The following is a 10,906-nucleotide window of genomic DNA, read 5'->3' as shown; positions in this document are numbered from 1 at the left end:
AGAACGTATTTGTTGAAATGATTATAAAACTATTTCACTTATTAACATTATTTTACTATAGTAAACTTTATTATAAAATACTGCTTACATACTATATCACTGTGCAAACTATATGGAAACACCAAATGTAGCACATAGAACGTATTTGTTGAAATGATTATAAAACTATTTCACTTATTAACATTATTATACTATAGTAAAATTTATTATAAAAGACTGCTTACATACTATATCACTGTGCAAACTATATGGAAACACCAAATGTAGCACATAGAAAGTATTCGTTGAAATGATTATAAAACGATTTCACTTGGTAATTTCTACATTATTTTACTATAGTAAACTTTATTATAAAAGACTGTTACATACTATATCACTGTGCAAACTACATGGAAACACCAAATGTAGCACAAAGAAAGTATTAATTGAAATGAATGTTAGTTCTACATTATTTTACTATGGTAAACTTTATTATGAAAGACTGCTTACTTATAAGTGCTATGTTTTTACTTATTAGGTTTTAAGGAGAATGCAACAGGTTCCAGGGCCTCTTACCTGCGTGATTTATCATCCAGGTTTTGCACAAATTGTCTAAATCCCTACACACAGAACATTTACAGACTATAAACCTTTGAGGCGCAGGACTAGAGTAAGTTTTATTACATTTTTAAACCAATAACACTAAAGTATCATTATAGTAACAAAGTACCCAAAAGAACAAAATATGTAACTTTAAAGAAAATATAGTAGTCAGTCAAAAGTTTTTTTATTTATTACAAATATATATTTAAATGTTAAACAATATACAAATAAACATACTTTAGTGACCATATTGTGCTCTTCTTTCAAAAATTGTTCAATTCATTTCTTACAGCTATCTATTCAGATAAATGGCATATCAAAGCTTTGTCAGCTGGTGCTATTTAAGACGTCACTATAAGGTTATCATCCTGTCGTGTGTTTTTCTCCAGATACGCTTGGAGCTTCCTGATCAGATTGGTGAGAATGTTGGCTTCCGACGACCCCTGCACTGAAGATGGCATGCAATCATGTCCTCCTTTGAAGGTCTCTCAAACTGTTATGCCAGGTCCATTGGAATCGGGGTTTCCTTCAGCTTATCTTCAAATACCTCATCGAACACAAGCCTGATCACATCATCCACATAACTGTACAATATTGGACTCAATAAATCTTTTGTTTTGATCATTTATTTCCCTGCTTCATACATTAAGTTTTTAATTATGAATGTATTTGAAATAAAACATTACTGCTTACGGTATGTCACTTGTGTGTTTTGGGAACATAGCCTTGTACTTTCCCTCTCCTGCTTTTGTTACGGCTTGGTGACATTGTAATGGATGGCTGCAAGGTACAACCTGTAAAAATATAAACAAGCAATACATTTATTGTAAAAGTAAATACTACTTTATTTAACACAGTTACTAAAATACTTAAATACCTGCACAGCATTCCAATAAATGGGAAAATCAAGTTTTTTGCTGCAAATCTGAAATCTCAGGCTACGGACGGCAAAGGCATCCACTGATGATGGTGATTGAAACATTGTGAAACGATGCTACTGCCTGGGTTCCTATTATTATGCAGAGAAAAAAAATGTTGTCATCATCAGTTATACATTTAAGACTGGTAGTGGTTTCACTAGCTAAATACATCATATGTGTTACACACCTTTGCTCCTCATATGCCAGTCTGACTCCTTGTGCTGTGTGTAATGATGTTGCATGTTTGCATACAGTGTAGAAGGATGTGTCCAGCTGTGAATCTAGGATATAGACAAATAAAACAAACATGTATTCAGTCAAAAAGACATATTATAACAATAGAGTACAACGACTATAAATCGTTAGACTATTCATTAAAACGTTAATGTATTACATATTACATGGCCCAACATAATCTAAGAAAGCTTCAAGTAAATACAACAGTAAAATTATAACTTTAAACAAATCATCTGTACTTAAGAGTTTCTTGAGTTTGATCATGAGAACAAATTTTACCGGTAACAGTTTAGCTGGTAACTTAGCAAGTTTGTAAACATGTCTAAACCAACATCGATAAAAAAACGATAGTCTGCATAATTCAACATACACGTGTGTAAATATGGTACGTTGTTTATGAAATACAGTATTACAACACAAAACAATTAGCTTGCAAGCTTAGCTCTACACGCACATTATGTTAATCTCCGGTTACCGGTTACGTAACGTACAGTAAAAGGCAAATAATAACGTGAATACTTACAGCCTGTGATCCAGAAGTGCACAGTAATCCAACTTTCAGGAGACGTCGCGCAAATCCAGCTTCGGTTCATGAGAAGCAGTTATTGTGAAAACTCAGTGAACAACTTCTGACTGGATTTTTCCGGAACCGTATTAAACATGATGTCCTCTGTGTAAGTCCATAAAGTGCTATTTTGCCCTCGCATCTAAAGAGACAGCGTCTACTCGAGAGATTTAATCGCTTAAACGATGAAACAAGAGTTTGCAAACAGAGTCAAAGCAGGGACTCCCAACCTCCGCCATTTTAGCTCTATTCAATTCAATTCAATTTTATTTATATAGCGCTTTTCACAAAATTCAATTGTTTCAAAGCAGCTTTACATAAATAGAAGCAGTGAAAAGCACAGAAAAACGACAGATAGCACAACAAAATACAAAATAAATTTGCTGCGGCTATGACTCAATATTATAAGTGCACGTATTACTAAAGCAACGTCTAGAAGAGGAAGCTAAGTAAAGCCCAAAAAGGCTGCCTCCCCGGGGTGAAAAACCCCCTAGGAGAAAAAAAACCCCGTGTTTTTATCCGAGGAAAAATAAGTCCTAGGAGGGAAAAACCCTTGGGAGAACGGATAAGGAGATTTAGCAGAGATTAAGCGGGTTCTGCCGGTGATCGTTGGTCAGGCATCAGCTGGGCATCACGTTGAAGGACGGCCAGTAGATCAGAGGTGTGCCGACTTTCACATCTACCGGGACTGGGTCTGTTTGTCTCGTTGTCCTCGGGTCGAGGACGAGACAGGGAGAGAAAAACAAAATCGTATTAGCGTAGCGGCCGTTCATATGTATTGAAGTGTCACACAGTGATGTGGTTTAACTCAGCTTCGTTCCAGACAGACTAACTATTGCGGCATAAATATATTATCTACAGTTTAGGATTTAGCAAATTGGGGGCCCAATGCGAGGGTATATATGGTAAATAAGGGTCACCTTCCGATCTTTAAGAGAAAATGAAACCAGACGACCCGTTTGACTAAGGCCTAAAGCCCCACTGTCGTCGTTAATGCAGGTTCAGTGGCAAACGGGTCTATATTGTATGCAATTTACAGGACCAGGCGAAAACGCCAAAACATCGCAACCCGACCATACGTGCTAACCCGTTTGACTAAGGCCGGAAGCCCCACTGTCGTCGTTAATGCAGGTTCAGTGGCAAACGGGTCTGTATGGCATACTATTCATAAGACTTACGATAGCGGCAAAATCGCAACCCGACCATACGTGCCAACCCGTTTGACTAAGGCTGGAGGCCCCACTGTCGTCGTTAATGCAGATTCAGTGGCAAACGGGTCTGTATGGCATACTATTCAGAAGACACACGAAAGCGCGAAAAACGCAACCCGACCATACATACCAACCCGTTTGACTAAGGCTGGAGGCCCCACTGTCGTCGTTAATGCAGGTTCAGTGGCAAACGGGTCTGTATGGCATACTATTCACAAGACTTACGATAGCGCCAAAATCGCAACCCGACCATACGTGCCAACCCGTTTGACTAAGGCTGGAGGCCCCACTGTCGTCGTTAATGCAGGTTCAGTGGCAAACGGGTCGGTATGGCATACTATTCACAAGACACACGAAAGCACCAAAATCGCAACCCAACCATACGTGCCAACCTGTTTGACTAAGGCTGGAAGCCCCACTGTCGTCGTTAATGCAGGTTCAGTGGCAAACGGGTCGGTATGGCATACTATTCACAAGACACACGATAGCGCCAAAATCGCAACCCAACCATACGTGCCAACCCGTTTGACTAAGGCTGGAGGCCCCACTGTCGTCGTTAATGCAGATTCAGTGGCAAACGGGTCTGTATTGCATACTATTCAGAAGACACACGAAAGCGCGAAAAACGCAACCCGACCATACATACCAACCCATTTGACTAAGGCTGGAGGCCCCACTGTCGTCGTTAATGCAGGTTCAGTGGCAAACGGGTCTGTATGGCATACTATTCACAAGACTTACGATAGCGCCAAAATCGCAACCCGACCATACGTGCCAACCCGTTTGACTAAGGCTGGAGGCCCCACTGTCGTCGTTAATGCAGGTTCAGTGGCAAACGGGTCGGTATGGCATACTATTCACAAGACACACGAAAGCACCAAAATCGCAACCCAACCATACGTGCCAAACCGTTTGACTAAGGCCGGAAGCCCCACTGTTGTCGTTAATGCAGATTCAGTGGCAAACGGTGGCAAACTATTTAATGCAATTCATTTTAAGTGTAAAGTCTCTTCTGACTCAGCGCTCTCCACCCCCGTCTTTGAGGGCGTACCCAAGCAAAGCAGAGAGGGCTGAACTATGATAATGTTGGTCTTATCTACGTCACTAATCCCAGGAAGTAAACTGTTGCCTACAATCCGAGTGTTTTTTGTAGTCCTCGAACGTTAGAGACGATAACTCGCGTCATCGTTTTCTTTGAGGTATGTACTTTTTGAATATCGTTATCATGTACTAATACACACTTAAACACAAAAGGATGTTTAAAAACGTGTATCTCATAATAGGTGCTCTTTAACCTTGTACATGCAAAAGACTGCTGGAAAAGAGGACAATCTCATCATAACACCAACTGTGATGTTACAGTCAAGATGCACACCACCAACATTAAAATACACATTAAAGGGTCATGAAACCCCCCTCTTTTAGCTCAAGTCTAGCTCACAATCTTTTTGAAAAATGCAACTGAAATGGGCGTGGTGGCTGTGAGAAGGGGGAGGGGAGTGTGGTTTGTACGGCAAGGGAGAGGAGAGGGGAGGGGGGAAACTCTCATCGCCAGTAGCCCATGCATATGGACTGTCACTAAAAATAAGTGATAAAACGTGAGGAAATACTAATTTTAAAAAAAACCCTGGAAAAGTTAAAATCTAATAAAATGACACTTTATTTTTGTCTTTTCAAGAGTTACTGAATGCCCTGCTACATATATCCTACAGTAATCATAATTCTATTTAAAACATATTAATGTACATGAGTAATTACAGTCATTATAAAATATAAAGTTGTTTATATACACACTATGAATGCATATATTTGAAAAAAAAGAACGCTTAAAAAAACATTGCGTACATAGCAAAAAAAAAAAAAAAAAAAAAAAATGCGTACATAGCATAGATCTACGCGCCCGCTGAACCCCAAATAAAGATGGACAGTGACATAGAAATTTGCAGTGGCAGCAGTACGCAGGGCTCTGTGGAGGTGGAGGACTTCTCTCCTCCTGATTCCCCAGGGCTAAATGGAGACATACTTGATGGCAGTGCAGGTCCTCTGCCCTATCAATTTGAGCCAATAGCCCCTGCCGTGACTGTGGACGAAAACATGGACGAACCGGAGGCTGCGCGGATGGGAGAAGTGTCAGAATGGTAGCTAGCTGATAGCTAACTAATCAGAGAAGTCTAAAAACTCTTCTGCAGGCACTAGACCTGAAAATAGCGTGTTCATTCATAAACGTATAATTTTGCAACAGGTGTACTTGTGGTCACTGTACCAAGCTGTCTCCAAGAGAAAACTTGTGCTGTAGAGAGGTGGCACAGGTAAACGCAACTTGACACTCAATTCACTGTATTGCAATTCAGTATGTAATCAGTCAAAATAGGCGTTTTATCATATGTAGGTTTTGGGCATGTTTCCATATATTAGTTTGGGCATGTTTGGGCATATATATACACACACACACACACATATATATATATATATACACATACGTGTGTGTGTGTGTGTATATATATACACACACACACATATATATATGTATATATATATATATATATATATATATTACACCTTTTATTTTATTATTACTTTTAATTCCTAACATGTAGGTGATGCACAGATGTGAGCAGGTTGGTGGGGCAGCATGCATAACTGCTCATCCAGGTTTTGAACCTGTCGCCCTAAACACATTTGTTTTGCAAGCTGTTTATGGCACATATCGCCAGCTCTATGGTGACATGGAGAACACAGTCCTCAATAGGTTAGTAACATTCTTACCTGGTGTTAACTAAACATATCATTTCAGATTAACATACATTTACAGTACAGGTAGCATTTTAGTATTTTATGTAATGATCCATAACAAGTTAAACTAAAGTTTCAATCTCAGTTGCTACAGACACCTGGCCTATAGGAATTTTGTCCGGTGGTGCTGGGGGTACCTTGGCCGACACATTAGGGTGGTGATTCCTTCGTGTGCTGTTACCCGCATCAGAGAGCAGTTCCCTGACAACACTGGAACCTATTCAGGTTTTCAACCCCCTCCCCTTGACTAAAATAAAGAACTTATCATTTCAATTTTTCCATGTAATTTGTTTATTAATTTTAGATCACAGACAGACAGAAGGTGGTCTAAATCGTGACGTGTGTTGTGCAACAGCTTCACTCTTTTCAGGTCTTTGAAACTGGGTGCAGAGGTGGTCAGGAACTTTCAGTCCTTTTAGAGATTCCTGAAACAGTTGTGGCTGCTCCAACACACTTTCAAAAAGCAGATCCTGCAATCTGTAGACATATTCTGCAGAACATTAAAAAAATAATTAGTACATTAAAGATACATAGATAGATACATAAATATAGATAGACAGACAGACAGATAGACAGACAAAGACATATACATATATAGATAGATAGATAGACAAAGACAGATAGATACATAAATATAGATAAACAAAGATAGACAGACAGATAGATAGACAAAGACAGATAGCCACAAAGACAGACAGACAGACAGATAGATAATACCAAATGTGGGATTTCTTTTCAGAAGTCGTACTGTGTACTCTCCTCTTCTGTAGCGTGGATACTGCATGTGCCATCGGAGCTCCCCTGCAGCTGTTGTTGCTTGTGGTCTTCCGCTATTTTCATTGTAGTGCATGGCTGCAAGTTGAGTCCTAAAAAGTAGGATCTGAAACATTAGGCTGGTGACACACTGACTGCGTGGCGTGAGAGTGGCGTGAGCATGGCGTTTCTGTTGTGTGTCAGCTGCGTGGCATTTGCGAGGTGTTTTCCATGTCTTTGCACACCAGAAGCATGTCTGACCGCTGCTGCTGCTAAGTGACATATGATGAGCCTCAATGGTGATATATTTGAAATATGGGGAGAGAGTTGTGGAAGGCCTATACTTCATATTAAACATAAATATATAGCAGCAAAGACATCGTCGGCAGTGTTGACGTCAAAATAGGCTATAGAATATTTTGTTCTGTATTGACAGGTGCAGTATTTTAAAACCGATAATATAGTTTTTACATTAGGCTAAATTTATATTTTTGTTTGTCAAAACCTAGAGACTTTCAAACATCAAAATTACATGTATTAATATGTATTCGTGTCAAAATGACATATAAACATCTTTTCCTATTCAGGTTTGCATGGAAACGCTTCCAAGACGCTTGTATGTTGCTTGAAAAATAGGCATCAGTTCTATTTCTAGCATGCACACATTTTCCGAGACGTTTTCCTGAGACCCGAATCACGCAGGCAGTGTGCAAGCTCTAACCTGTTAATATGGGAGCCGAAATAAAAACGGACACGCCACGGATGTGTCACCGGCCTTAGATCAGGTAGGGCATGAACAGTTAAGATGCAGAGTTGTGTTTAGAAAAAAAGTAAACTGTAAGAAACATTTGAATGCAATTAAACTTAATTTGAATTAAAACCAGAACATACCGGCACAGCATCCCCACAAAAGAGAATGCCACGCTCTTTGGTGCAAACTTGAGGATCAGACTGTGATATGACTCCAGTCCTGACGTCTGGAAGTCAGAACTTAGGTTCTCTAGGTCTTTCAGCAACTTGGGTGCCAAGATGACCTGAGTGAGCTTTTCACATGCAGCAGTACCTAATTATAAAATAAAAAAGTAAAAACATAAAATATATTGATAAATCACTAGCTTAGACATTATACAAAATGTAATGAATTAAACTACAATAAATGTTAAAGGTTATTTACTTGGTTTAAGCCACTGTCTTGCCTGGTCACCAACAAGAGGAGGATGCTGGCATCTTTGGAATTCACCTTCATGCTCATGGATATCTTGTACATGGTTAACAACAGATCTCCATTTTGCAACAATTTCCTTTCCTGATGATGATGAGGCTCCACACCAGTAAAGGTGATTCACGATGCTTTTTTTCCAGGGGCCAACCTCTTTGAAGCTTCTTTGCTTTGCAAGCTCATCAATTTTCTTGCCAACACCTAGAGTATGCAAAAGCATTAATACGATATGATAGACACAACAACACATACATAACATATAATTATGAATCCTTGTTTTTATAAATATGGCTATTATTATAGATATGGCTATTATTAGAACTACTAAATTATTAACCTTTTGCCATGTGCCATGCATCATATCTGTGCAAAATACTTGGTCTACTCTCTCTGAGGAACTTCATCACACCAGGATGTCTGTCAGTGACAATCTTTCGCACAGTTACTCCTCTCTGCTCTAGCTCTCTCAGGCTTCTTTCTAAACCTTCCTTCTCCATACGCTGACTGTTGCCGACTTCATTGCTCTGAAAAATGATTTCAACCTTCTTAAAAAAACTTTAAGCTTGATTGTGTTCAAAGACAAATGTATGATCTGCTTTCCACTCATTCAATGCTAATAAACAAATCACTACAACCTTACCTGAATGAGCTGAATTTCCATGATCTTGTTTGCTCTGAGGTCCATCAGCGAGTATGTTCCATACTTTGCACTGTGTCCTAAACAATGTCATATTAGCATGTACATTTTTAGTGCTTGAAATAAACTCTGTAGTAGTAATTTATAACAGCACGTTTTTATAGCTAACTGAAATGGCATATTATCAACAAAACTGCACATACCAGGTGAGTCAGCACGCATGTCCCCACCCAGAACTACATTCCTTCCTTTGAGTGCTTCTGCAATCACAGTATTTTGATGCTGTTTCCACTGCCAATTGATTGTTGGGAATAGGAATGTCCTTTGGTGTTTCAGGTATGTAGTGTGGCAAATCCCCTGAATGTTGAATGCCTGCATAAACTGACCCAAAAGAAAAACAGTTAAAAATACAAATTTAGAACTGTTAAAAATGATTATTATACAAATCCCACATATTTTGGAGAGAAAAAATAAATCTTACCTTGGTGACTTGCAAGAAGGATGAGCCACTAAAGAGCACAGCAGCAGCAAGCTGCAGATTTCCAGCTGGTATGTTCTTGACATATGGTTGGCTGGCCCACTGTTTGTGATGTTCACAATGAACACAGGTCTGGTCCACATGTAGAACTGTACCCACTGTTCTGCTCTTTATTGCAGAGTGTCTCGAGCAGGCAGGGCAATTCTTGAACAGGTCCATGAGGTTTTCCTCATAAACAATGAATTTCCTCATTATATGGGGTGGTGTTGCAATTACAGTGCAACAACAAACAGCAATATTAATAAACATTAATAATAATAATTAAATAGGAATGTCTGATGAATAGAAGTACATTAAAAAAACATGACCAGTCTATGAGTACCTCTCATTATAGATGCTGCTGTCAGTCATTCCTGGTTGGAAACTACAATCAGAATCCTCAGCCTCTCTTCTGGGCCTTTTCAAGGGGGTAGAGGTTGCAAGAGGACCTTTTTCTAGTGGTATGAATGGTGTGGAAGTGTTGCAACCAACATGCCTTTTCTGTTGCTTCACCTGAGTGCCTATTACATTAGATATTTCTAAATGAAATAAATACATTGTGCCTAATACACTTAAATAAAAAAAAACTGTGAAACTATTAACGATTTTTGATGTTTAATACTGTAAAGTGTGCAACATACTCTTGCTCCTTCGTTCAGGTTTCCAGCGATGTTGCGTTGACATATGCTTCATGTCGGGATGGGTTTGACATGCAGCATCTTTTTTGGCGGGCTGTTCGGTCTGACACGCCATCTCGCAACACAGTTTAGGCTGACAATACAAACATATTAATTTCCAAAGACTTCCCAAACATATTTAAATATATTACATATTTAATTACACGAATTAAGCATACAATTGAGGTACTATCGAAATATCAATTATTTTAATAACGAGCGCTTATTTAACAAACGGAAAGCAAAACGAATAGGTTTAAATTTTAGACACACACATACCTCTGAAAGGATAGAAAAGTCCTCGGGAATTGGCACCGCATCAATCGCGAGACGCAACTTGCATTGGTCGTCAACAAGGCCAAAGTCCACCATTCTCCAATTCTCAAAGCTCTCTCTCGAAAAATGTTTGCTGCACACATATAATCTGGATGTGTCCGTGGTTGATGGCCAACCAACCGCCCGAAGCCAGAGTCTAGCCCTGGCAGCATCGCGGGGAAACATATGCAACCCAGTTGAACTTTTGCACCACGAAAACAAACACTTGCGTCCCATGATCGCCTCACTCATCTACTGCGCGATATCACAGCTTGCTTGACAAGTCTGTCGTTGGGAAGATCCGCGTGGTGTCATGAATAATTAAGAGATTGTCTTCTCATTGGATAAAAAACTCAGTCTCGTTAATAATTATGAGACAACGATGAGTCATCAAGTTACTATCTGTGCTCTGCCCCGTCACAGCCTGTGACGTGAACTGGATGAAGATTTTAAACCCGGAAGACGAAAATAGCGTATAAA

General features: G+C 39.3%; 1 protein-coding gene and 1 long non-coding RNA gene across 2 annotated transcripts; both read right to left on the bottom strand.

Annotated features, from left to right (window-relative positions):
• Nucleotides 1-1,276: 1,276 nt before the first annotated feature.
• LOC141281066 (uncharacterized) lies at nt 1,277-1,877 on the bottom strand. The gene is made up of 3 exons (XR_012335466.1): nt 1,690-1,877; nt 1,460-1,591; nt 1,277-1,376 (listed from the first exon to the last, which is right to left on the bottom strand). It is a non-coding gene; the product is annotated as an uncharacterized lncRNA (long non-coding RNA).
• Nucleotides 1,878-6,575: 4,698 nt separating this feature from the next.
• LOC135777985 (uncharacterized) lies at nt 6,576-9,656 on the bottom strand. Its single transcript, XM_065288317.2, has 8 exons — nt 9,399-9,656; nt 9,121-9,298; nt 8,921-8,997; nt 8,618-8,804; nt 8,236-8,481; nt 7,953-8,124; nt 7,026-7,174; nt 6,576-6,798 (listed from the first exon to the last, which is right to left on the bottom strand). The coding sequence occupies exons 1-8, from the start codon at nt 9,645-9,647 to the stop codon at nt 6,614-6,616; spliced, it is 1,443 nt and encodes a 480-aa protein (XP_065144389.2). The 5' UTR covers nt 9,648-9,656; the 3' UTR covers nt 6,576-6,613.
• Between the last annotated feature and the right edge of the window lie 1,250 nt (nt 9,657-10,906).

Source organism: Paramisgurnus dabryanus, chromosome 19 (genome assembly GCF_030506205.2).
Source record: "Paramisgurnus dabryanus chromosome 19, PD_genome_1.1, whole genome shotgun sequence".
Classification (NCBI taxonomy): domain Eukaryota; kingdom Metazoa; phylum Chordata; class Actinopteri; order Cypriniformes; family Cobitidae; genus Paramisgurnus; species Paramisgurnus dabryanus.
The sequence above is the reverse complement of the archived record's forward strand: the minus strand, read 5'-3'. Positions and strand labels throughout refer to the sequence as shown.

Excerpts from the sequence above, each read along its gene's own strand:
- LOC135777985 (XM_065288317.2), bottom strand. The coding sequence starts at position 9,647 with ATGAGGAAATTCATTGTTTATGAGGAAAACCTCATGGACCTGTTCAAG. Across the intron at positions 9,299-9,398 it reads CCTTCTTGCAAGTCACCAAG|TTTATGCAGGCATTCAACAT; the intron begins GTAAGATTTATT and ends CTTTTGGGTCAG. Across the intron at positions 8,805-8,920 it reads TGGAAATTCAGCTCATTCAG|AGCAATGAAGTCGGCAACAG; the intron begins GTAAGGTTGTAG and ends ATCATTTTTCAG.